We start from the raw sequence: 26,660 nt of genomic DNA on the forward strand, positions 1-26,660 counted from the left end.
AGGAACAGGAACCAGAAAACCTTCCAAACGGGGAGAGGAGTGGAGTTGTAAGCAGCACGGCCTTCATGCCGTTTTCTTCCAGGCAGAGCGTCATCTGGCAAGCCTGGGGCTGATGCAGCCACTCCAAGACAGGAGCAATCAGACTAACCCTTCCTGAAGCCCTGCCCCCTCCCACCCTAACCAGACTGAGCACTGCTCCCAAGATTGTAGGGTTGAGAGGGTGGCAGTCTCAGCCCTTGGCAAGGAAGCCCTTGTCTGCGTGTGACTGCACCAGGGAGAAGAGAGCCCAGGAGAACCACCATAAACCCCAGCAGGCTGTGAGGGTATGGCCACATGGGCACACTTCTTGGTGTAGAGCTACAGGAGGCAGTACTGAGACAGGAGAAGGCCCAGAGGTATATGGATCCCTGCTTCATCCTTTTGGCTAGGCAACATTCTCTGACGTCACTGTCACCCTGGCCCCAGCCCTGGAGGCAGAGGGTCTCTTTGGAGATGGGCTGAGCTTAGCTACTGTAGCTGGCAGCTCAGATGTTACCCACAGAGATCACACCTGTTTGAGCATCCCAATCTGTGAGGCTCTCTGTCCACACACAGTGGGCTCAGGCAGGACCCTGACTGGGTCCTGCCATGGCTCATCCTCCACCCGCACCAGATCTACTGGAATCCACCCTTCTGGCTATGCAGAGAATATGGGCATTCCTTTAGCCCCAGCCCCACTTGAACTTTAAAACAGCCAATGTAGTTTCTGTTGTCTTTCTCATATATACATATATTCCTGTGGGCCCTGATGTCTGAGGAGTAGTCCTAAGCCTCTGTCCCCAGGCCCCATCTGAATCTGCAATCCCTACTTTGCCAAGAGCAACCTGCCCTATTGGTTTAGGACAGGTCCTACTATCTTACTGACAGGACTTCTGTACATCTGAAAGGCCCTTTTCCTTGGGTCCCTTGCCTCTGGTGCTCCCTCCTCCATCATCTCACACCTGGCAAAGCCCCAGCCTTCTGCCTTCAGCATCCCTAGTGGCCCATCAGCCTCAGCTTCTCTGGGCCATCCTTTGCAGGGCTGGTCAGCAGCTCTGTATCCTGAACCCTGCTTGCAGGGGCACAGCCATGGAGTAACCCACCAGTTCCTGCCAGCTGGTCTGAGCCCTACCGTCTCCTGGCCGAGCGACTTCAGTAATTCATTCCATAGCCAACTCCTGGTCCCTCCAGAGTTGAGAGGCCCTCCTCTGGGTTTCAGCTGTGTCAGGGCCTGAGTTTCAGCATCCACGTTGGTATAGGCTCTAGCCTGAGGTTTCCTCAGAACTGTTGACATTTTGGACTGGATGGTTCTTAGTTGTAGGGCCTGTTGTGTGCATTATAAGATGTTTAGCAGCATTCCCTAGCCTGCTAGATGCCAGTAGCACCTCTCAGTCAAACCAACCTAGATAACCAAGCTAGATCACCTGGATAACCAAAAGTGGTAATCTAAACAACCTAGGTAACCAGAAATGTCTCTAGACATTGCCTCATGTCATCTGGGGGATATCACCCCAGTCGAACCAGTGCTCTGCACCGGTGGCCTCCCACTACCATTGACTCCATTCACTCTGACTCTCTTCTCCTTCTGTCCGCTGGACCCAGGGTCTTGTCTCCTTATCAGAGTTGGCTTTAGTGTTTACCTCATATCCCTCCTCTGTCCCCCAAACTCTCAGGGCCCACCACCTCTCTGAGATCATGTGTCTGCTGAGGTTAAGGATGGTATGTGTGAAGCACCCCGCACAGTGCCAGGCACACAAGAAGCACTTGCTCATCAGTAGCCACTGTGGCTGTCCGGATGGACTGTTGGAGGATGCGTCATCCAGTTACATCTGACTTTGTTCACAGTTGCCCACAGCTCCACCCACAGTCTAGCAGGCCCAGGCACGCTGGGCAGGCCAGCCTCTTTCTCCATCACCCATCACCATCTGACTCCTTCCCTGAGTGACTCATTCTCTACTTCCATCCACAGCTCTTGGGGCATGGAGCCCCACCTCTGCAGAGACTGGCCTACCTGCTGCAGACCCACCAACCTTCTTCCATTCTCTGCAGGCTCCTGACTGCAGGGCCACAGATGTCTAAAACAGGGGCAGTGCCTCCTGACCTTTCTCCCCACAGGCACCCAGATATGCTCTCCACACTGGTGTTGTTCAGCGTGGGGCTTCCTCAAGGCAACAGGGTTCTAGTGGCTTGTGTACCTTGGTGGGCTTATGGGCTGGGTGGACCCTGACCTGAGCCCAGTTCACTGGGTCTTTCTGAGCTGTGGGGTGCGTGTGAGGCATGGGGGCCTGCCTGTGCCCTACTTTTGCCCCTCCCAGCCCCGCCCTTGGCATCCCTGGCACCTGTTGGTGGGCCCCAGCCCTGTCCACTATGTCCTCCATGAGTCCTGAGTCTTTTGTGAGCGGCGTGGTCCGTGTGCACGCGTGTGTGCGAGGGGGCACAGGAGTCTTGTCTCGTCTCCGTGCTATGTGGGCAGATGAAGGTTGGCCTGTTTTTACTCTCTCTGTGTTTCTCCTTGTCTTTTTTTTTATTCCTTCCTCATCCTCATCGCACTCTGCCATCAACCCAAACTCTCATCTCTCAGATCAGCGAGAAGGTTGGTCCTTTTCACTTCTTATCCATCTACAGTTCGTCCGTCGATGGGATGCGCCCATCAGTAGGGACCAGCGGGCTCAGTCAGCTACCTCAGGCTCGCTACAGCCATGCCTGCCCGCCAGTCTTTGTTGCTTGGGCCAGTGGGCAGACAGGACCAGGGGTGGGCGGGCAGGTCCCCCGGCCCTGCATGTTTCTGCTGCTTGGGTCCCTAATGCACTACGTGTCTGCATGTTGCCTTAGCTGGGCTCCCTTGCAAGGGTGGTTGGGTGGGCATGGTGCATGGCATGAAACTGTGCCCTGCCTTTGCGCCTGGGCCAGGCTAGCTGTCTGTTCCAGGTGGAGCTCAGGAATTGTTGGGGGAGCTGTGGTCAGAGAGAGCTATGAGAGCTGTAGTACTTAATGTGCACCTGTGAGACCTTTCACAACCCCCCCTGACCTCGAGACCCAAGGTCGGCCGAAACCACTAAGGGAAGAGGCTAATCTCGAGTGGCTGTCTCCGCAAGATTGTGCAGCACAGGGCAAAAGCCTGCAATGTCTGCCCTGCCCTTGAGGCCCCTGGAGCCCCCACCAAGACTCAGTGGGGCAGCCAACCCAGGTCTGCCTCAGGGAGCTCGGTGTCCATGGCACAGGGCAAGTGGTGTCATCTTAGCCCACTGAGGAGGTCTGCCACGCTGTTGTCTTTTCTTTCTCCAGCCAGATCCAGATTAAGATCTTCCCACCTGTGCCAGATACCTCTGCCCAAGCCTCCCCAGAATTAATTTGGCCCTCCAGCCAGCTAACATTTCTTATACCCAATTTGCTTATACCTGGAGTGGCTGCACAGCCAACTACAATTTAGCAAGGCCCCTGGCTCAGCTGCAGGTTGGGAAGGGCTTCCTGGATATTCCCCTCGAGCCTGTTTCTGAGCAGTCCCATTTGGGGCTTGGTTTTCAGCCCCATCCTTGGAGCCAGATTCCCCACCCCTAAGACTGGAGCTGGAAGCAGGGACTAGCAGTCATTCAAGTATCACGTGATCTGAGTGGTCAGAGAAGGCTCACTCATCTGCAGGGCTTTGGGGGTTCAAAGCAGAAGCATCGGACAGACTGAGCTTCAGGGTGCACATCCAAGCCACTGGTTCCCTCTGCATCATCCTCCATGGCTTGGGTTTCCTCTGGGAGGGAGAGGGAGCTAGTTGGGAGGAGGGCTGCAGTGTCGGCTCAGATATCAGCCCTGAGCATCCATCCATATGCACTCCTGAGCTCTGGGGCATTTCTGTTATGCTATTTCGCTGACCGGGCAGATCTGCCAGAGTGTTCAGAAAATAGTCATCAGCAGAGACGGCCCAGCCCACAGGCGCTCCCCCCACACCTCTTCCCCCATCCTCTTGGACCCTTGCCCCTTTCCTTCCTCCATCCCCCCTCACCCTGTGGTCCTACCAAAAATGAGCACATACACAAATATTTAACGGGAAAGCAGAAATGAGTTTCTAAATATTCCAGGGGGATTTGCCGGGCTGGTAATTTGTTTGGCGCTGATAATTGCATCTTACATTTTTCCAGCTTTACTTAAAACTGTGTGCTGGGTATGCCGGCATTTAATTACTGCTCTGCAGCAGCCACAAGGTTATTTATTAAAGAGTTATTTTATCTTGATACAGTGGATCCTGCCCCTCATCCCCTCCTTAATGTTGTGTTATTTTCATCAGAGAAATTTCCAAGAGTGAATGCAGATTGCGGGGCTGCCTCCCCCTGCGATTAGGCTGTCACTCCAGTGAATGCCGATGCCTCTGGGCGCTGTACCGCCCTATTATAGGAGGTTGTCAGCGCAAATAATTAGACTTAAAAGTTACAGCTGAAATATAATCCAGAAATGGCAGGGCCCTGTTTTGGAAATTGTCTATAAAATGTCAGCAGTAGGGATGCACGGGGAAACAGTAATAGACCGGCATTGTTGGAGCCCAAGATTAGACCCTAAGTGCATTTTTCCCAGCTCCAGTTTTTCCTTCCCCACTGTTGCTTCTGTTGATAGACTGAGTCCAGGGTGAGTCCTGCTCCTTTTGGAGGCATTGTGCCTGCAGCAGAGGAAGGAGGGTGGTTAGGGCTACTGCTGTCAGACGCCAGCCACTCCAGCCTGTTGACTCGGGTGGCTCTCTGGGCCGGTCTAGGATGTGGGGCCCCATTGGCACTCGGGATACCAGGAGGTTGTCTGAGCATCAGGAAAGTGTGCTCCAGGCTTCCTTGCATGTGACTGAAGCCCAGCATCCTTGGGAAAGAGTAAAGTTGTCACACCCAGGATCCCTGGCCTTGAGGCCCTTGCCTGGTGTTGCAGATGACTCTGAGGGTCACGTCTGACCTCTCACATTCATCCCTATCCCCTGGAATTATCTCTGCTACTTGTATCTAGGAGGGGAAAATAGAAACAGCTGTTCCATGTTAGTTCCTGAAGGGCCTCAATTTCCTGACAGCAGCTGGAGCTGGAGGCTTTAGAAGGCATGGTCCAGGATTTGTGTGACCTCCAGGGCTGATCCATGAGGTCTGCCTTTGGACCTGAAGATCCTGTCCTCCAGGAACTATTTGGGCAGAAAAAGCAGTCATGTTTCTAAGCTGTTTAGGTTGAGGCCCAAGGTTTATTGGCCAGGGTCTCACTTCCTTCTGCCGGGGCTCTTTGTGCTGGCATCCAGGGACCTGCCCAGGCCCCAAGATTCCACTGCTAACCAGGGTCAGGCTTATAGCCATGACCTCTCCCCTGGCACTGGCTCTCTAAGCGCTATTCTTTTGCCAGCTGGAGCAGCATCTTCTGCAAGCCTCAGCTAGCCCTGACGCTTCTCCCCTGAGCCTCCTGCGTCTCTTTTTCGTCCCTCAATCAGCCAGGGCTCAAAGGGTATGAGTTTTTTGTCACACAGACCTTCTTCTACTATGTATATAAACTTGGGCATGTCACTTGGTTTAGAATCAGTTCCCTTGTGTGTGACTGTAGGTGACAGTACCTGCAGCATGAGAACTTTCAGTACTAAGCAGGAGCTTAAGAGTAGTTTTCCTTCCCCAAACTCATTTTGATGCCCATGAATGAGGAGGAGAGATGGGTACCCACTGACTGAGAGGACAGGAGAGATTTGGTCAGTTAAGGCTGCTTCTCCATGCTGGGCTCCTACCTTTCCTTGGCAGGCCTGGACCTGGTCTGCAAACAGACCTGCCTGCCTGTTCCTATCCTCCCATCAGCTACCCCTCAGGCCCATTTCTGGAGCCCAGGGAGTGTCCACACAAGCAGGCTGGATGACTGTCCTGTCTGTACTTCCTGGCCTCACCTTGTGCCTTTTGGGGGGAGTGCTCAGAGCGTCCTTTGTTGCCATGAGGCACTTGCCAACCATGCCCCAGGATCCACCTATTCTCTGCAATAAGAACTACTGTGTCTGTGACATGCTGCCATCATTGGTGTAGACTCCCAGCAGTAGAACAGATGACAGAAACCCATTTATGCCAGCATAAGCAAAAAAAGGAAACACTTGTGTTAAAAAATAAAAAAATGTGGAAGATTTGGTATTGGGCATTGCTGAATCCTGGTCTTTAAGCTGTCTGCTCAGGGTTAGTCTTCGTCTCTTAGCTCTGCTCTTCTCTGTTGACATCTTTGTTTGAAGCAGCTTTTCCTGTATGTTGGGCAAGTTGGTCCCCAGGTGCTCTAGGCTAGTTCTCCCAGTAGAGAAAGTAGCTTTTCTAATAGTTTCTGCTTAAGTCTGAACATACCAAGAATGATTTCCCTAAAGAAAATGAGGATGCCAGTTCAAGGAGAAGGCAGAGCCCTGCACAAGACACTCTGATACCCCTAGTGAGTCTGGGTACGTGAACCCAGCCCGTGACACCAATCATGCCTGGTCTGTTCCAGGGACTGCCCCTGTTTGGGTTCTGTCTGGAAGACTTGGAATGAGGCAGGTGGTAGGAGGAGGTGGAGCGAGTGTTAGGTAAGGTAGGGTCTGGTAGGCTGGGCTGAAGAGTCATTGGGGAACCATGTAGGTAGGAGTTTGTTAAATGAGGAGTGGTATGGTCAGATTTATGCTGGCTGTCTGTGGAGGGACAGAAATGGAGGTGGGGAGCAGAGGATAACAAGACGGAAGGACCAATGAAAAAAGCCCATGGCAATAACCCGTGGAAGGATGGTGATGACTTGGACTTTGGTGATAGCAGTTGGCCCATACGTTTAGAGAGAAATTCATAATTTGAAAGATATTTTAGATAGCAGCATTAGCAGGACCTGGTGACTTGCTGAATGTCTGATCTCTGGGCCTCAGTTTTGACCCCTGTACGGTGTGGTCAGACATCAGACCTGGTGGTCTCTGCTGTTGCTTTCAGCTCTGATTCTGTGACTTGGGGCTGTACAGGCAGCATATTCTGGTGTGTATAGTGGAGGTGCTCCTGACATGGTGCCATGGACCTTTGCATGCCTAGGCTCCCCAGCAAGTGTCTTCAGAGACCACGGTTCTCAGCAGTGCCCTTGGGTTACTTAGCCTTGCTGCCTGCCTTCTCTGGCCCTGTGTGTGAGAGTGCCCATGTAGGATACGCCCTAGCCTCTGCTCACTAGCTGCATGGCCTGTCTGCATGCCAAGCACGCCTGCACATGGCTAGGTCTTGTCTGCCTTTCTTCCCTCTGCATGTTCCTGTGTCTGTGCCATGCTTGCGACTTTGGGGGCTGGTTCTAGGCTGTACCCTGGACTGAGAAACTCAGAACAGCTTCTGGCCAGGAGAATCCAAGGCTGGAGGTCATGGCCAGGTGCAGCCACCCTCGCCCTTGAGGCCCTTGCTCATTGGTGCAGAAAGCCGTCTGTTTGGCGCCCTCATCATGTTACTGCCATCATCATGCCCATCCTGCCCGCGGACCACGTCCCTGGCCCGCCCTAGCCCCTCACCCCTGCCCGGCCCTCCAGAGGGCAGCCTCTCCGCTTGGGTTCCCAGGCTGTGCCTCGAACCTGACTGAGGCCCCAGCAGGTGGTTCTGCCACTTCCTTCATCTCTTCCCCTCGGGCATGGCCTGGAGGTGGAGGCAGTGACTTTAGAGGAGGTGTCACTTCTGAACTGACCCTCTGCTCTGCCCCAGCCATGATTTGAGGACCCTCCACTCTAGGGCCTGGATTTCTCTCACTGGTGCCCCAGCTAGACCCTCTGGAGGGCCACTGAGGGGTTGGTCAGGAGCAAGCGGGGAGGGGGCACTGGAGGACAACCTGGGTTGTGATCCTGCAAGCCTGGACCTTGCACTGAGTCCCTTTGTGACCTTGGGCAGATAGGAAGGACTTTGCTGGGCCTCAGTTTCCTAGACTATAACATGGGAGCTTGGTTGCAAGATCTCTCATTGAGTAACACACTGTGTTCTAGACAGTCCCTGAGTGAGGGGGCTACTTCCAGCCTGAAAGCAAGGCGGGGGGAGTTGGTGAGCTGGGGCCCAGGGACACCACCCCTCCTGACTCTCTGAGCATGGGATTGGCTCTGGCAAGAAGGGCTTCCTGGATGAGGGGCCTCTGCCCTTCCGTGCCCCCATGTGTCCTGCCCGGCCTGTGAGTGCCTCTCTCCCTCCTCCCGCAGTGCGTCGCGTGGCTCCTCGTTTCTCCATCCCTCCCAGCAGCCAGGAGGTGATGCCAGGCGGCAGCGTGAACCTGACATGTGTGGCAGTGGGCGCGCCCATGCCTTATGTGAAGTGGATGATGGGGGCTGAGGAACTTACCAAGGAGGACGAGATGCCAGTCGGCCGCAATGTTCTAGAGCTCAGCAATGTCGTGCGCTCTGCCAACTACACCTGCGTGGCCATCTCCTCACTGGGCATGATTGAGGCCATGGCTCAGGTCACAGTGAAAGGTGAGTGTAACGGGTACCTGCTAGGGCTAGTGCCATCCTTGTCACAGGGGACGGTGCCCATAGCAGGGGAGCATGAGCTGGCTGCTGTGGACACAGGCAAAGCTGAGGGATTGTTACCCTCTCCTGAGGTCCTCCTAGCCCTTAGCAAAAGAGAGGGATTCTGTTGTTAGCAGCCATCATGCTAGTAAGCACAGTTTATTTTGTTTAGTCTTTGTGTTACCCTGGGAGGTAGATGCTGTTATTATTCCCATTTTACAAGTAAAAGAACTAAGACATAAAGAGCCCACATCATTTTCCCAGGGTCACAAAAAAGTAAATGACAGAGCAGGGACTTGGACCCTGGGTGGTCTGAATCCATAGCCCACCCTCATAACCACTTCATGGCACCAGACCCTCAGGTTTAACAGCCTCCCAGCTAGAAGGATGTGGCAGAATAGTAGCCAAAGGGGGAAGTGGGTTCTCTCTGCCCAGAAACAGAACTTCCTAGTCTCCCGGCTTTCACTCTTACCTGCCTCTGATCCATCCGCCATTCTGCAACTGTGTTGAGTGATCTTTTTAAAATGAAATTCAGGATCATGTCACTCCCTTTTAAGAAATGGAGGAAAGTCTCAGGGTTAGGAGTGAGGGTAAAAAAAAAAGAAAGAAATAAATGGAGGAAAGGCTGGGCTTGGTGGCTTAGCCTGTACTCCCAGCATTTTGGGGAGGCCAAGGTGAGTGGATTATTTGAGTCCGCAGGTTTGAGACCAGCCTGGGCAACTTGGTGAGACCTCATCTCTACAATAAGATAAACTAGCCGAGTGTGGTAATGCGCGGCTATAGTTCGGCTATTTGGAAGGCTGAGGCATGCCACAGCATTCCAGCTTAGGGAACAGAGTGAAACTCCAACTCAAAAAAAAAAGGAAGAAATGGAGGAACACCTTCCAGTGGCTTCCCACTGGTCTTAGGATGCAGATCAGAATGCCCACTGTGGACTCCCAGGGCCACTAACTTCCTGCCTTCCTCATGTCCACCTGCTGCATGGACACACGCAGTTTTCAGTTTGCCTTGACCCTTGCCCAGCCCCTCCTGTCACTAACTCCATGTCCCCCTCCAGTCCTCAGCTCTGTGGGACTTTCCTTCCTGATTACCCCATCTGGGGAGATTCCTAGAGTTTTCTCCGACTCAGTGCCCTGATTCCTACTGTCCTTGCACATTCCAGAATCATGATGATGATTGATTCGTTTTATCGATTCTCTCACACTAAGGTGTAAACTCCATGTGAGCAGGGATGTGACTGTGTGACATTGTGGCCCCAGCCTCCGTGCAAAGCCTAACACTTAGTGGGTGCTCGGTAATTATTTGTTGAATGATTGTTTGTGAACTCAGGATGTCCCCACTTTAATTTGAGACAAGCCACAGAGTTTGTGGGGTCAACAGCCTGATCACTCTAAAATTCAGGGCCCTTACAAAGTATCTTCTCCTTCCCTGCCCTTGTTACATATCCTTGCCACCAGCTGGGCACAGGTGAACTGCAGAGGCAGGTGTCTGCTACCCAGTCTGGGTGCTTTCCATCTACATGGGACCACAAAGGGCACATCACCTCCAGGTCTGTTTGTTAGATGAGTCATGTGGATTGAAGTGAGGATTCAGTGAGTCCCACAAGTGACAGACCTACATTCTAAAAGACCCAAGGCCCCTGGGGGCACTGACAGGCCTGGCCACCATCCATCACTAAGTACCTTCAGAGGTCACCAGAAGCTTTTCAGGCCATTTTTCAAGGTGAGCTGTGGGTGTCAACCACACTCTGGTGACTAAACCAGGTGTCCTTGGATGATCCCCAAGGGTAGGGTTGGTTCCTGGGATCTTGACCTCCAGCAGTCTTGACCCTTCCATTTTGTCTGCAGCTCTGCCAAAGCCTCCGATTGATCTTGTGGTGACAGAGACTACTGCCACCAGTGTCACCCTGACCTGGGACTCTGGGAACTCGGAGCCTGTGTCCTACTATGGCATCCAGTACCGCGCAGCGGGCACGGAGGGTCCCTTCCAGGAGGTGGATGGTGTGGCTACCACCCGCTACAGCATTGGCGGCCTCAGCCCTTTCTCAGAGTACGCCTTCCGTGTGCTGGCAGTGAACAGCATTGGGCGAGGGCCACCCAGCGAGGCGGTACGGGCACGCACAGGAGAGCAGGCGCCCTCCAGCCCTCCGCGCCGTGTGCAGGCACGCATGCTGAGTGCTAGCACTATGTTGGTACAATGGGAACCACCTGAAGAACCCAATGGCTTGGTACGGGGGTATCGCGTTTACTATACACCGGACTCCCGCCGCCCCCTGAGTGCCTGGCACAAGCACAACACAGATGCAGGGCTCCTCACCACAGTGGGCAGCCTGCTGCCTGGCATCACCTACAGCCTGCGTGTGCTTGCCTTCACTGCTGTGGGTGATGGCCCACCCAGCCCCACCATCCAGGTCAAGACGCAGCAGGGAGGTAGGTGGGGGCGGGCTGGCTGGGCAGCCCATGGCAGAGAGGGGCAGGCCAAGGTTGTGGCAGCACCTCTCCTACCTCGGCCGTGAGGTTGGGCTCCAGGAGGATGAGGGCTCCATTTTTTATACATGTGTCGTCGTCACTTAGGATATAAGACAAGGGAGTGAGGGTGAGGGCCCGCCTTCCTTGGCCTCCATTTCCCTGGGCACCCCTGCGCTTGGACAGGTGAGGCTGATGTGCCTGATTGGGGTATTACAGTGCCTGCACAGCCTGCAGACTTCCAGGCTGAGGTCGAGTCAGACACCAGGATCCAGCTCTCATGGCTACTGCCCCCGCAGGAGCGAATCATCAAGTATGAGCTGGTGTACTGGGTGGCAGAGGACGAAGACCAGCAGGTGAGTGGTGGACAGGGAAGGGTTGGTGGTGGAGGGTACCTCCTGGTCCCTGAGGGTCTGTGATGGGCCTACCCAGGTGGGCTTTTCAGGATTCTGTGTCTCATGTGGCGCAACCTCTAGGCTTTCTCCTGGGGGTTTTGTGGCTCATGAGTGTCATGTTGCTCACACAGCCTGCATGGTTCTATAGTTGTTGTTACCCTGTGTTGGGGGCAAAGTCCCTGAGGTCTGTTTTAGATTTCCCAAACTATGTGGCTCATGTGACTGGCAGAGCTCTGGGGTTCCCCCAGGGACTGTGTGTCCCAGGTGGCTCCCTGTGAGGCACCTGTGGTGTGGGCCAAGCCCCAAGTGCCTTGTGTGGTCCATGTGGCCTTACAAGAGTGGATCCAGTCTTGGGCCCATGGTGGGTCCAGAGCATCACATTGCAGCCTGTGTTGGGGGAGGAACCTCTGAGATCAGAGCAATCAGTGAGTGCTTCCTGCTCTTCCAGCACAAGGTGACCTTCGACCCCACCTCCTCCTACACTTTAGAGGACCTGAAGCCTGACACGCTGTACCATTTCCAACTGGCTGCCCGCTCGGATATGGGGGTGGGCGTCTTCACCCCCACCATTGAGGCCCGCACGGCACAGTCCAGTAAGTGTCTCTTGAGGCCACTGCCTGTTATACCTGGGCTGGGACACACACACACACACACACACACACCCTTCCCCCTTGACCAGGCGGGTAGTCAGGTCATCTGGGTCCTGGACGGACTGGACTCTGGTCTGGGCTCTGGGTCTGGACTCCAAGAAAGGAGGGCCAGGTAAGTGCCCCCCAGTATTTGTCCAGGCGGCTGCTTCCCTCACTGCTCCCTGCCCAGCCTCCTGCCCCTCCCTCTCACCCATGCCCCATACCTGCCCAGGTAAGTTCTATGTCTGTGACTCATTTCTGTCCTCCATCCCCTCTCTGTGCTGGGGGTCACACTAGCTGACTGGACCATCCTCAGTGGTGGGCCTGCCATGCCCCAGACCTGCTTTGGCGGCTGTCTCCCTTCCCCATAGCCCTGCATCTCATCTTACCCGTCACTCACATCCCCCTTCCTCATACCCCACCATGAGATTTACCAGTGAGCCATATGGTCATCCTGAGCTGACTGCACTTGGGGACAGGTCTGTGAGAAGGCAACTGTGTGACCCTAGCCTGCCCACATGCTTGCGTTGGAACCACGTGGCCATGTGGAGTACTGTCTGTGAGGCCATTTGTGTGACAACTCTGTGGTAGTGTATATTACTGTGTTTTGCGTATGTGAGACTCTGATGCTGTGGCTGTGTGTGTGGTACTAGCTGTGAGTGTATATGATCATGCCTTACTACGTGGCCATGCAGCACCTGTGTATGCATGTCAGTGGCACTTGGGTGTGACCCTGTCTTTGTGGGCGACTCTGTGGCCTGACCGCATGACTGTGTCTAGTCTTTGTAGTCCTCCAGATGGCTGAGCGTGTGTGTGTGTGTGTGTGTGTGTGTGTGTGTGACTTCAACTGCAGATGATGATGGGTGACCTGTCTGTGTTTACACAACCACAGTCAACCACTGTGTGAGGCTCTGATGGCATGGCTGGGGTGTGACTGGGTGGCATCATGAGGCTGAGATGGTGACCGCATGTGGTGACCATAAACATGGCAGTATCTGTGAAGCTGTCCTCATGATGTGGACCGTATACTTGTGCTAGTGATAGCAAAAGGCTGTGTTAGACCTTGTGTTCATGGATTTATTCTAGAAGCACCTGCTCTGTCCCTGCTGAGGGCCAGGCCCCATGGACAGTGCAGACAACATAGTCTCTGCCCATGGGGATTCTACAGTCCAGCCCGGTAGACAGACATTATACCTGCAGTTACCCAGATGAGCTTTTAATGACATTTGTATAAAGTGGGATGAAAGAGAGATGATGACAGGAACCTCCTGGTCTGAGGGGTCAAAGAAGGCTGCCTTGGGAGGTGACACTTCCCTCAAGGTCTGAAGGATGGCTGGGAACCAGCTGGGCAAATAAATAGGAGCAGGGAGCACATGGGCCTCAGGCAGAGAGATTGTGGTCAGAGGCGAGCAGCAGGCTAGTATGGCTGGAGCAGCTGCCAGAGCCATGACAGCCAGGGCCTTAGGGGCAGACAGCAGGCAGGAGGGCTGACTCTGGCTGCTTTGTGAGAATGGATGGGGCAGCCCATGGAGAAGCATGAGAGCAATTGGGAGGTTTTGCAGCAGTTTAGGCAAAAGGTGGTGGCCAGGTGAGGTGGTAATGGTGGATTTGAGCTGTCTGGGATGCTGACTGGTCAAGACTTGGTGGTGATGAATTGGGAATGGGAGCTGAGGGAGAGGGAGGCGGGGACGAACCTTGTTTCTGGTGTAGTAGACCTGAGAGGAGAGTGATGCTGCCCCAGGATAGGAAATGGGGCAGAGGCAGGTGTGAAGAGTATACCTAGTCTCTGACACCAGAGTTTGAGTTGCTGTGTGCCTTCCACATGGTGCTGCTTGGCAGGCTGCTAGAATGCAGGCCTGGGCTGGAAGTGGAGAACCCTGAGAAGAAAGACTGGAAATGGGAGGAAGTCAGGGCAGGGAAACGTCTTGGAGGCGAGAAGAGAAAGTTTCAAAAAATAGACCAGTTGCTGCTGCAGATTGGTCAGGGGTACCTATTGGGTCTAGTAACATGGAGGAGTGACCCTGGGGTGGCGTGGTAGGACTGAAGCTGGTTGGAGTTTCCTGGGGTGTGCATGGGCACTGAGGAGGTAGAGGCAGCGAGCCCAGGTGTTGTGAAGAAGTTGAACTGTGAGGGTGGGGACTGCTGTGACTGGAGGGCCTATGGGGCTGAGGATGGGATTTTTCTTTTAAGATGAGAAATGTTTGAACATAATGAAAAAGGTAATTCTTTTGGATAATGTCAACAGGGAAAAAAAATGAGGCCAGATGTGGTAGCTGATGCCTGTAATCCCAGCACTTTAGGAGGCTGAGGCAGGAGGAGTGCTTGAGCCCAAGAGTTCAGGACCAGCCTGGGCAATATAACGAGACCTCGTCTCTACCAAAAAATAAAAAAATCAGCCAGGCATGGTGGCGTGCCTATAGTCCCAGCTACTCAGAAGGGTGAGGCAGAAGGATTGCCTAAGCCCAGAAGCGCGAGGCTGTGGAGGGCTGTGGATGTGCCATTGCACTTCAGCTTGGGAGACAGAGTAAGACTCTGACTCAAAAAAATAAATAAAGAGATGATAGAAAAGAGAAGGCTAACTGGTGGAGCCTCAGGAGTTGGAGAGAAGGGGCAGAGCACTGGATGGGTGAGATGGCCTTGGACAGGGTTGCTTGACTGTTCTCATGGGTGGAAAGGAGAGAATTAGTGCAGACTTGGTAGGATGGGGGGTTGATAGCAAGAGATGGAGGGAGCTGCTGTGAAGGCACATTTTCTCTGCAGAGTGGGAGACAGGAGCTGAGAGGAGGGAGGCAAAGGAAGCTACAGGCTTAGAGAGCCTGGAGGAGGTGGACTGTGTTGCATCCGAAGTGGCAGAGCAAGCCGGGCATAGGACAGAGACCAGCAGGCAGCAGAGAGGTTCCAGGTGATTCCCCTGAGGATATGTTCATAGGGTGCCATCCTGCCCCAGAGCTGCCATGGAGAAAGCAGAGTTGGATTCATCCAGAGCTTGGTGTGGTCCAGACAGGATCACGGGAAGATCAGGAGGTAGGGAGTTTGGGATGTTGGTGAGAACATGGTGGGATGGCAGACTGTGGTAGCTGAATACGAAGCATGGAAAGAATGGGGTCGAGGGATAGGTATCCCAAAGGGCTGAAAAGCAGGTGCATTGCTGGGGGCCTGGAGTGACTCAGCTGGGACAAAAGGGGGATCTGTGACAGGGGAAACTGTGAGGGGTGGTGGGAGGTCTCAGTTCTGAAGGGAGGGCAGCATCCAGTCATGACCACAGCCATGCAGGGGAGGAGAAAGCCCTGGAGATGAGGGGCTTTGGAGCCCTTGAGTTGAGGGGCTGCTAAAGTCACTCAGGCAGGAGGTGGTGGCAAAACCAGAGGTGGAGAGGAAGCCCAGGCACTGCAGCAGAGTCTTCAGTGGGTGTGGATTCTGGAAATGTCACTGGACACAAGGAGGTACACACTTGCCTCCTAAGCCCCAAGAAACCTGTTGGGTGCTTTCTTTCCGAACCCCAGGGGCCATCAGCCTCTTTTGTATCTGGCCTCCAGTCTGTGGTTACCTGTTGTTCAGGCACAGAGACTGTTAAGGTGGTTGCAGGTCAAGGCAGCTATATGCCAAAAGAGCCACTGGGAACACTCTTCCTTAGAAGAGAAGAGCTGTGGGCACAGCAGGCATGGAGTGGTTCTGTATATGCAGTTATGTGTGTGATGAGGTGTGGGTAGCAGTGAGGTGGCCACATGCTTGTATGTAACTGATGCCATATGTGTTTTGTGCAAGACAGCATATACGTGGGAGAGACCTCATGTGAGAGAGGATATGTCAGAACTCCATGTGGGAGACTGTGTGTGTGTGTATGAGAGAGACACCATGTGTATGTCAGACACGACGTCTGGGCACTGTGTGTGTGTTGTGGGGGAGAGTAGAGGGAAAGATAGAAGAACCTGTAGTTCTGAGGGAGTTAGGCCATCTCATGTCAGTGGTGGCAGCCTGCCTAGAGGGACCCTGGGATGGCCATCTCAGCACTCGAGGGGTAGCCTGCCCGGGTGAGTCTTCAATCCACTGTGACTCAGTTGCTGTGCCTGTGATCCCCACCCTCCATCTGCCTGCTTCCCCCCCATTTGTCTTCCCCAGCCCCCTCCGCCCCTCCCCAGAAGGTGACATGTGTGAGCACGGGCTCCACCACAGTCCGGGTAAGTTGGGTTCCACCTCCGGCCGACAGCCGCAACGGCATTATCACCCAGTACTCCGTGGCCTACGAGGCGGTGGACGGCGAGGACCGCAGGCGGCATGTGGTGGATGGCATCAACCGCGAGCACTTCAGCTGGGACCTGGTGGGCCTGGAGAAGTGGACGGAGTACCGGGTGTGGGTACGGGCACACACAGACGTGGGCCCCGGCCCTGAGAGCAGCCCGGTGCTGGTACGCACCGATGAGGACGGTAGGCGGCGGTGCATTGGGGTGGGAGGGGAGGCATTCTGCCTCTGATACCACCCACCAAACACCCCAGGGCTTTTACCTCCCAGAAGCCCAGACTGACACATCTTTCTGGTGCAGGCGTGATGGACCAAACTAGGGACATGTAACTTATGGGACAACCCAAATCCCAGCCTTCAAGGCTGTCTCCAAGGCAGCTGAAACCTTAAAAGGCTAAAAGTGGAAGAAGCAGCCCCACTTAAGATTTGAGAGGTCAAGACTGAGAAGATTGGTGCAAAAGATACTCTGTCTTGACTGGACATTGGCATGATTTGGGGGCCTATGAGGAGTTAGAACAGGTTGTGCTGACTTTAGGATGGTCAGCGGCCCACCCCTCCTGCCAAGCGAGGTAGCCCTGGGCTAGAGGAGTGGGCAGGGCCAGTCCCGGGCTCTTCCCTGTAGTGGGCAGAGAGAGCCTTCTATGTTTCTTACCAGGGATGAATGATCTAAGGAAACTACATTAGGGCCTTTCCTGAGGGATCGGGGTTCAGAGGCAAGGCCCTTGAGTGTACTGTGCCCACCAGAGCCAGGATCAATACTACCAGGCCTGACTTCCTTCTCTACCTCAGTGCCCAGCGGGCCACCGCGGAAGGTGGAGGTGGAGCCGCTGAACTCCACTGCCGTGCACATCTCCTGGAAGCTGCCTGTCCCCAGCAAGCAGCATGGCCAGATCCGTGGCTACCAGGTCACCTATGTGCGGCTAGAGAATGGCGAGCCCCGTGGCCCACCCATCATCCAGGATGTCATGCTCGCCGAGGCCCAGGTATGCCGTTGAGTGGTGGTGGGGTGGGAGGATGAGCAAAGACCAGCACACACTGTTTCCTCTTCGGGGCCCACATATCTCCCCCTCCCCGGCCTGCCTCAGAGATGTCTTGCAGTGTCGGGGCGGGGGGGAGGCACTGAGAGCAGAGGGTTAGGGCCAGAGTACAGGAACACCGTCTTCTGTCTTGGGTCTGTCCGAGCTGTGCCAACCCCCACCATATAGCCCCATCTTTCCTGATAAGAGGCCCAGCCTGGCAGTCACCTCTGTGGCTTGTTCCTGCAGTCACAGTGAGGAGCTTGGTCTCCACAGCCCAGGCCCCATTGTCTAGGCTTCAGTCTTTGTGGTTTACAGAAAGCTCATTCTGGTAATGGTTAGGCTTGGCTTTTCAGCTGAGCCTTTCTCCTAGATAGTACTGGGCTGGCATCCACTCCCAGCTGGTGGCAGGGAGAGCACTCCTAAGCTGTCTTACCCCCCTGTTTGGCCATTGGCTCTGTGGCTGCTGCAGAGCTCCATGAATGGCCAAGGAGGATGGCTCAGATGTTTACTCTCAGGGGCTAGGCCTGCCAGCCAGCCTCACCCTTCCCTCTGTGCACTTGTGTCTTCCTGGGGATGATGGTTCTGCCTGTGAGCTTGGGGTATTCTGAGTACTGGTTTGCTGTTGAAGAACCTGGAATACTGAGAAGTTACATGAGTGGTCCAGAATTCCCGATCAAGTGGGTAGCTGAGCTTGGTAAGAGTCCAAGTCCGTAGACCCCTGGGAAAGAACTGCAGTTGCTGTTGTGAGCTCCCTCCCAAAAGACTCTGCTGAAGAGCCACCTCGTGTGGTCTGCTCTCAAGGTCTCCCCATCTGGAATCAGGGCTCTCGGGGAATCCTCAGGCCCAGCACTGAGCCAGCCTCTCACCCCCTACCTGGCTGGGAGCAGGAGTAAACACATCTGCCCTGTGTTCTGTGTGCTGTGCTGAAGGGTGGGTTGGCCCATCCTCCCACACACAGACAGACGGGAGCCTCACATCTTTGTCTTGGCTCAGCCCTCTGAAGCAAAATTCCTTTCTGCCCAGAGGGTGCCCTCTTTCGCCTTTCAGCCTGCCCAGTGCTGAAGGACCAGGGGGTGGAGGAGGTGGGTGTGTACACCCGCCTGCATTCCTGGGGCAGGTTGAGGGCTCCTCCTGGAGCCTCAGTGAACACACCCACCCGGAAACATCCCGGGAATGGGCTCCCTTCAGCCCCTCCCGTACTAGGGGGCCAGCAGCCACAGCTGCAGCCAGTGGGGTTCCAGAGAAGCCACTTTGGGTGCCCCCTTCTGGTCCCAAGTGGTTTAGAAGGAAATTGGGCCAAAGGGTCTGGGATGTTGCCTTCTTAGCCTCAGATATCCCATGATGGGGAGTAAGCTTGAGCCTGGACTCCGGGAGGCCAACTGAAGATGGAGGCCTGCCCTCTGGCCCTTTTGAGACTGGGTTATTCTGCTTCAAGCCAGTAGGAAGAGAGCAGATGGGGCCTGGTCCTCAGCCTGGCCACAGGGACCAGCCCTCCCCTGTGCTTCCCCATCAAGGGCACCACAGCCTGCCCCTCTTCACCCAACAGCACCATCTGCTCAGCTCAGGGCCCCTATCAGTCCTGAAAGAGCCATGTGGTGTGTGCCCCACCCCTGCCCCAAAAGTGGAAAGCAAGACCTGTCTCCTTCTTTTGTGTCTGACTCCATCTTCCTGCTTCCCTCAGCCTTCTCTTAAGGCCTCCATTTCTCTCTCCCTCTCATAGTCTCGGTTTTGGTCTCATCCGTTCTCTTCCCTCTCCTCTCTCGTTCCCTTCCCACCCCCTGCCATTCCTCTGACTTTCTCTTTCCTCTCACTCTCCATTTGGTTTCACCCTCTGTCTTTCCCGCCTTCTTTTTCACTCTGCTGTGACATAGGAGAGGTACCTTGTAAGAACCTCCAGCCCAGGCCTGCCTTGGACAGTCCAGGTTCCCCCTAGGGAAGGGGACTGGAACAGAGGTGGGTCCAGCCACACCCTATAAAGTGGCCATGCATTAGGGACCTGTCCTTATTCTGTTCCACACTTCTTGCAAGGACATTCCAACAGAGCTTTCCAGAACAGGAAAAACTTAGATCACCTAGCACAGAGACTGGACAGAGGCCAGACTGGCACTGTGAGGGTGATTGTGCTGGAAGACCCCAAGTTACCTCCAGCTCAGAGAGTTCATGGACCATTTCCCTGTGCTGTGCTGGACACTGTCATCAGGCCTCAGAATGGAGACCTCAATCCCTCCACTTGTCCAGCTAGTGTACCTCCATATACCAGTGGCCTGCAAAACTGCCAGCCCTGAAACTTCCCTTCCTACCTGCATTCTCAGGCAACCCCAGGAAGAAACGGGGGTCTAGGTGGTTCTCCGTGCCTGTGGAGCAAGGCCCAGACTCTGAGCTTGGCACTCATGGCTTTTATAGTCTTGCTGACCAGCCTGCCTCCAGGCCCACCCCAGCCATGGTACAGCTCTTACAATTTTGGGACACCCTCATGGCTAGGGTGACAGTATAACCAATTGTCCCAAATGGGATACTTTTGAGAGTGGAAGGAGACACTGAATAATCATACCGTGATAACAAGTGTGGGCCAACACTGCCCCAGGCAAACTAGGGCATACAGTCACTTCCCTGTTCCCTCCATATCTTCTCTTTCCTCTGCCTGAACTGTCCCCCATGTTTAGCAGCCTCTCCCTCAAAGTACCTCCAGCTGCTTTGAGTTTTCCCCCTTGGACCTTGCCCCATAGGCTGTCCTCCTAATCACCCTGTGCTCCTTAGCCCTGGCAGATACAGCTGGTGCTCAATGAGGCAGGGACTTGAATGTGTGGATGGGGAGTGGTCCTGAAATGCTACCCCCTGGGAACTTCAGAAGCCCAAACCCTCCATCTGCCCTCCCCGGGCCAATTCCCCTTCAGGCCAGAGTCCTTTACCATCCTGTCTCCCTTTCTCTCCCTCTCCCGCGGTCAGTGGCGGCCAGAGGAGTCCGAGGACTATGTAAGTAACAGGTGTGCAAGTGTGGGCAAGACCTGGGTCAGGCTGGGCTCATGGGACACTCCTCTTCTCCCTCCTTTCCTGCCAGCCTGCACTGCCAAGATCCACAGGGCACCAGCCTCATCCAGAGAAAATTGGCATTTAGACGCGAGCACTGAGCTGAGCAGCGATTGGCATTTCCTCTAATCCTTACTTCTCGCCTGTCGAGCAGCAATTTGAGGCCAGTGTTCATGATCGACCAGGGCCTGGCCCCTGCTCTGGCCAGACAGGGATGGAATTAAGTCCCATCCTGATCGTTAGGCCTTATTGATCCCTGGAGTGAAAAATCACCTGCTTCAGGGCCCAGGCTGGGAGGGCAGTCCAGGGAGCCAGGTTCTGGCATTGGTGCATTCTGGAGCCCCAACCCTGGGAGACCCTCCAGCTGGGACAGGAGGGGGCCTGTGAGGGTTTGGTGGTGACTGCAGTGGCCCCACCCAAGGCTAGAGCTGGATGGGACATCAGGGTTGGTGGTGACAGCTCTGTTTCCACTGCACGATGGTCCCTCCCTTCTTCCCACCCTTCTCTCTGCGTGTTGTGGCTTGACCTCTCATGGTGTCTCTCCGCATGTCCAGAAATGATGCCTTTGCTGGAGATGGGCATATGGGCAGGGTCTGCCAAGGTGGAGAACATTGTCTTGGCCTTCTCAGGTAGCACTGGCAGATAGAAATGAGGAAGTGGGTTCCTGGGTGTGGAGGGTTCCTTGTCTTCTTCCTTTCCCAACTCCACCTCACCCTTCTTCTCAGGAGGTATTGCAGGGTATAGAAACTCATGGAGTTAGTGGCCTAGATAGGGGTCATGTGGGGTTCTGACTTGGTCCTGTAGGATCCCTGTCCACTCTTCCACCCTGCTCTGTGTGTGTGTGTGTGTGCGTGCGTGTATGTGTCTGTGTGTGTATGTGTGTGTGTGTGCACGCGTACCCGCACATGCGTATGTACTAGCATCCACAGGTGACCTTGCATCTGCTTACACAGGAGAATCTATAGGCTGTGTGCATGTATGTGCCAAGAGCTGTGCTGGGTGTGTGCAAGGGTCTGTGCCCTGTGTGTGCATGTGTGCACAGACCTCACAAGGTGTCATCCACAGCACAATGGAGTGAGGGAAACAGTGTGGTCCTTTGTTCTTGACTGAAAGGGAGAATGAGCTGTCTGCCCCAGGTGGGCAGCTCCTGGGAGGGGCCCACATCCCACCTGCCTGCCCCACCTCCGAGGCCAGCATTGCACAGCCTGTGTCCTACCTCCCTGGCCCAGTGTGGCCAGTGGCTTCCTGCAGGCTAGGATCTTGAGGTGGCTGGTGTGGTCTGGCCTCTCCCTGTACTCCTGTGATGGGGAATGGACCCCTTTTCCTCCCTCAGGAAACCACCATCAGTGGCCTGACCCCAGAGACCACCTATTCCATTACTGTTGCTGCCTATACCACCAAGGGAGATGGTGCCCGAAGCAAGCCCAAAATTGTTACAACAACAGGGGCAGGTGAGTGACAGTCAGGACATACCTGAGGGAGGGGTCGCGGGGAGGGCAGCACCAGAGCCCAGAGTGTGGTTGTTCAGTCCCAGGGCGGCCCACCATGATGGTCAGTACCACGGCCATGAACACTGCGCTGCTCCAGTGGCACCCACCCAAGGAGCTGCCCGGTGAGCTGCTGGGCTACCGGCTGCAGTACCGCCGGGCCGATGAGGCACGGCCCAACACCATAGATTTTGGCAAGGACGACCAGCACTTTACGGTTACTGGCCTGCACAAGGGAGCCACCTACATCTTCCGGCTTGCTGCCAAGAATCGAGCCGGCCTAGGTGAGGAGTTCGAGAAGGAGATCACAACCCCTGAGGACCTGCCCAACGGCTTCCCCCAAAACCTGCGTGTGATAGGACTGACCATGTCTACAACGGAACTGGCCTGGGACCCACCAGTGCTGGCAGAGAGGAATGGGCGCATCACCAACTACACTGTGGTGTTCCGTGACATCAACAGCCAGCAGGAGCTGCAGCACATCACAGCAGACACCCACCTTACACTTTCTGGCCTCAAGCCAGACACCACTTATGACATCAAGGTCCGCGCATGGACCCGTAAAGGCGCTGGCCCCCTGAGCCCCAGCATCCAGTCCCGGACCATGCCAGTGGAGCAAGGTGTGTGCTGCGGGAATGGCATCGCCTGCCTAAGTGTGGCTGCGCCTGGGAACTTCTGCTCTCCTTGACCCACTGACCTCTGGTGACTGATCCACCAGCCTCTGGTGTGTGACCTTCAATCTCTCATAACTGTGACCACTAACCTCTAGTGCCACATTCTTAGGCATGTGACCCCTGACTCCTGCTATTCTTGACCTACTGACCTCTGCTGTGTGACCTACCAATTTCTCGTGACTTTGACCACTGATCTCTTTTGACTGCATCATTCTCAGATGTGCAGCCTACTGGTCTTTGGTATGTGACACTCATCTTTTGGGGCCATGACCCACTGACCTCTAGTGAACATGCTTTACCCTGCGCTGGTGTGTGGCCACACGCTTCTCACGACTGAAACCCACTGACCTTTGGTCACTCTGACTTGGTGTCTGTGAGCTCAAGCTTTTACCCTCATGCTCTGGAGATTCTGACCACGGTTGCTGTGGCATCCCTGGCCCTGTTCAGTGTTCACTGTGGAAGAGCTTGGGCTGGGAGTTAAATGGTGAAATCCGAAGCTGGCTGGTGGTGGGGTGTTTGGTACTGTGCAGCCATCCTTAGCCCCCTGTGCCCTGACCAGCATCTCATCCTGGCGGAAACCTTTCTGGCACCCTCATCTCACCTCACAAACCTAGACTCCCTCCTCCCTATGCCTCCACAGTGTTTGCCAAGAACTTCCGGGTGGCAGCTGCAATGAAGACATCTGTGTTGCTCAGCTGGGAGGTCCCTGACTCCTACAAGTCACCTGTACCCTTCAAGGTGAGTAAGGACCATGGCCAGCTGAGTCTAGCACACATGCGGGCCTGCTGGGTGCTGTCATTCCAGTCCCAGCCCACATGGGAGTGTGTCTGTGGAGCAGGATTCTGGTTGTGTGTGTATGCATATTTGTGCCCTGCAGGCCCATGGTGGGGAGCCTCAGCCAGAGGCGCTGCCACATTCTCCCCCGCCATTCCCCACAGATCCTGTACAACGGGCAGAGTGTGGAGGTGGACGGGCACTCAATGCGGAAACTGATCGCAGACCTGCAGCCCAACACAGAGTACTCGTTTGTGTTGATGAACCGTGGCAGTAGTGCGGGTGGCCTGCAGCATCTTGTGTCCATTCGCACAGCCCCCGACCTCCTACCACATAAGCCACTGCCCGCCTCTGCCTACATAGAAGACGGCCGCTTTGCCCTCTCCATGCCCCACGTGCAGGACCTCTCGCTTGTCAGGTGTGTACATGAGGCTTTGGGGGAGGCAGGACAGCGTTGGAGGCTGCCAGCGGTAACAGTCCTGATTCCCATTCTGCCCAACCAGGTGGTTCTACATTGTGGTGGTACCCATTGACCGTGTGGGCGGGAGCATGCTGGCGCCAAGATGGAGCACACCTGAAGAGTTGGAGCTGAATGAGGTACCTGGGGAGAGGACAAGGACACTGATAACAACCACATTGCTGTGGTTGGCTGGTGGCCTTCTTGCCCTGAACATTGCACCAGTGACTCTCCCAGATTCACTCCCCAAATTGAAATCAACTCTTGTGGCTCCTCTGGCTGGCAGCCTGCCCCCTCTCTGGAGAGAGGGACTCTGAGGGAAGCCCCTCGGGAGTGTTCACAGAACTCCTGAAGGGTGAGAATCCCCTGGAGGTGTCTAGCAGGAATCCCTGGGAGGTCGTGGAAACATCTCTGCAGGCTAAGAGAATCCCAAGCTCTGTAGACTCGGCAGAGACCCGCACATCTAGAGGCTGTGGAGTTCTGGATGATCCTTACAGCCTGTGGTCACCAAACATTTGAAGTTTTTCTGCCTGTCCTGACAGCCAGTGTGGAAACAGCCCTCTGGTTAGAATAGGGGCAGCTTACCCACAGGGCCTCTTCTCCTGGACTGGCTGGGAAGAGTGACTTTGTGGTGTCCAGCGTTTCTCTGTGAGAGCAGTGGGCTGGGCCAGGCGTGGGCTTGGAGTGGCATGCTCTAAGGCCCCATGTGACTCCCATGCTTTGCTCTGCCAGCTTCTGGAGGCCATAGAGCAGGGTGGCGAGGAGCAGCGGCAGCGGCGGCGGCGGCAGGCAGAGCGTCTAAAGCCGTATGTGGCCGCTCAGATGGATGTGCTCCCTGAGACCTTCACCTTGGGGGACAAGAAGAACTACCGGGGCTTCTACAACCGTCCCCTGTCTCCAGACCTGAGCTACCAGTGCTTTGTGCTTGCCTCCTTAAAGGAACCCGTGGACCAGGTCCGCTTGAGCCGACTTGGCTCTCAGCACCCTGAGAACCCAAGCCTGACCCAAGACTAGGCCAGTTTCAAATATAAGACCTCAGGTCTGCATCAACCCAGGAACTACAAGATCTCTAGCCTGGAACAGCCCCAGAGACCCAAGACCCACACTAGGGATCCCAATAGACTACGCCCAGGACCCAGAAGGCCAGACCTAATCTGACTCCTGGGACCCAGTCCTTCTAGGTCCACCTCTTAGGATCTAAGAGACCAGCCTGGGCCCTTAGACAGTGTAACCCAGCCCCAGAGCCCTTTCTCCAGGGTTGATGGACAGAGGGTGGGGGAATCTCACACTAAGCTCACAGCCATGCTGTTCCTCCTCTGGGCCACAGAAGCGCTATGCCTCCAGCCCCTACTCGGATGAGATAGTGGTCCAGGTGACACCAGCCCAGCAACAGGAGGAGCCTGAGATGCTGTGGGTGACTGGCCCCGTCCTGGCAGTCATCCTCATCATCCTCATTGTCATCGCCATACTCCTGTTCAAGAGGTGAGTGTTGCCCTCGGGACTCAAGGGGATGGCAGCCTGCCTCTCCTCTCAGGCCCTCTCTGGTCATGGTGCCTGTGGAGAAGGTGCAGCCTCCCAAAGCCTAGACCCTAGGCCCCGGGCTTAGCCAGAAGCCAGGAAGGACAGAAGCAGTATGTACATGCAGACCTATGTCTATAAGCTTACACCAGTCAGATATGGGGGGGACCTCTGCATACGGCAGCCTTGGTGTGAGGAGGAGCTGAAGCTTCAGAAGGTGGTTCCATGTGTATCCCCAGGCTCGTCTGTCTGTCTCCATGTTTCTGTGGATGTGAGTGTGTCTGTCTCTTCAGCTTTAAAACCCCACCCTCCTTATCTCCTATCTCAAGTCCCTTCCTTCTGCCACTATTTGTAGATGATTCCCCAGCCCCACTCTCCTGCTTAGACTAGAGGGTTCTGGACCCAGCTATGACCCTACATGCCCACGGGTGCTCACTTAGCAGACAGTTTTGAAGGCTTGTTGTGACCACGACAGCTGTCTCGGCCTCATTGTGTCTTTCACACACAGTCCTCTCTTGGGTAGTTGTAGCCGCTTGCCCTAGGAGTCTTCTCTTACCCATCCGCCTTCCAGCCTGAAAGTTATCTCCAAAGATTTACCTTTATTACTCTCTGTTTAAAACTTTTTGGTGACTCCCAGGGTAAAGCCCAACCTCTTCAGCTTGACAGTCAAATGCCTGGCCAATCTGGCTCCTGCCACCACTCCTAACATTGTGACACTGAACTGATGCATATGCGGGATGTGCTCTCCTTTGTGCTATAGATCTCCCTCTCCCTGCCCACTTGGCAGTTGCTGCCTCATCCTTCAAGATTTAATTGCAGGCTGGGTGCAGTGGCTCGTGCCTGTAATCCCAGCACTTTGGAAGACTGAGGTGGGAAGATGGCTTGAAGCCAGGAGTTCAACATAGCAAGACCTCATCTCTGCAGAAAATAAAAAAATTCGTTGGGTGTGGTGGTGTGTATCTGTAGTTCTAGATACTCGGGAGGCTGAGGCAGGAGGATAAGCTGAACCCAGGAGGTTGAAGCTGCAGTGAGCCCTGATTGTGCCACTGTTCTCCAACCTGGGCAACAGAGTGAGATTCTAACAAAAAGAAAAAGAAAAATAAGACTCTGGTGCCTGTGAGACCTTTCCCACACAACCCCAGATCTGCTCCCAGGATGTTCCATGGCAGACATGCTGGGCCTATGGCTGAGTATGCCAAGCCATGAGCCTGCAGCCTCTGGCCCAGAGCTGAGCACACAAGTGTGTCAGTGAGCACCTGGCAGATGAACGTGTGCTGGTTTGTGTGTCTGAATGCATCTTTGCATAGGAGTGCCTATATCCTCCTGCCCTGGTCCCCAGTGCACCTTCCCAAAGAGTCTACTTTTTCCTCCCAGGGTGGAGAACCTGTGGGCGGGGACCCTGGGGAGTGTCCCATACACCTGCTCATCCTTCCCACTCCCACCTGGTGTCTGACTGGAGAGGTGAGACCTCTCTCCTTGAATGTCATGTGGGTGCCATACAAGGGGCTCACAGT

The 26,660-nt window shown here is 54.9% G+C and overlaps 1 protein-coding gene across 1 annotated transcript in view; it reads left to right on the plus strand.

Annotated features, from left to right (window-relative positions):
• Nucleotides 1–26,660, plus strand: part of PTPRF (protein tyrosine phosphatase, receptor type F) — an 80,101-nt gene that overhangs the window by 39,026 nt on the left and 14,415 nt on the right. Inside the window, exons 8-21 of the mRNA XM_021710749.1 lie at nt 8,156–8,425; nt 10,309–10,890; nt 11,146–11,282; nt 11,770–11,914; nt 16,070–16,375; nt 16,980–17,173; nt 20,156–20,182; nt 21,570–21,687; nt 21,765–22,343; nt 23,038–23,135; nt 23,336–23,589; nt 23,675–23,768; nt 24,361–24,582; nt 24,956–25,110. Of these exons, the coding sequence (XP_021566424.1) occupies nt 8,156–8,425; nt 10,309–10,890; nt 11,146–11,282; nt 11,770–11,914; nt 16,070–16,375; nt 16,980–17,173; nt 20,156–20,182; nt 21,570–21,687; nt 21,765–22,343; nt 23,038–23,135; nt 23,336–23,589; nt 23,675–23,768; nt 24,361–24,582; nt 24,956–25,110 (3,181 nt within the window). The remainder of the gene's footprint in view (nt 1–8,155; nt 8,426–10,308; nt 10,891–11,145; nt 11,283–11,769; nt 11,915–16,069; nt 16,376–16,979; nt 17,174–20,155; nt 20,183–21,569; nt 21,688–21,764; nt 22,344–23,037; nt 23,136–23,335; nt 23,590–23,674; nt 23,769–24,360; nt 24,583–24,955; nt 25,111–26,660) is intronic.

Source organism: Carlito syrichta, unplaced genomic scaffold (genome assembly GCF_000164805.1).
Source record: "Carlito syrichta isolate Samal-C Ts95f unplaced genomic scaffold, Tarsius_syrichta-2.0.1 Scaffold301018, whole genome shotgun sequence".
In the NCBI taxonomy this organism is placed as follows: Eukaryota; Metazoa; Chordata; class Mammalia; order Primates; family Tarsiidae; genus Carlito; species Carlito syrichta.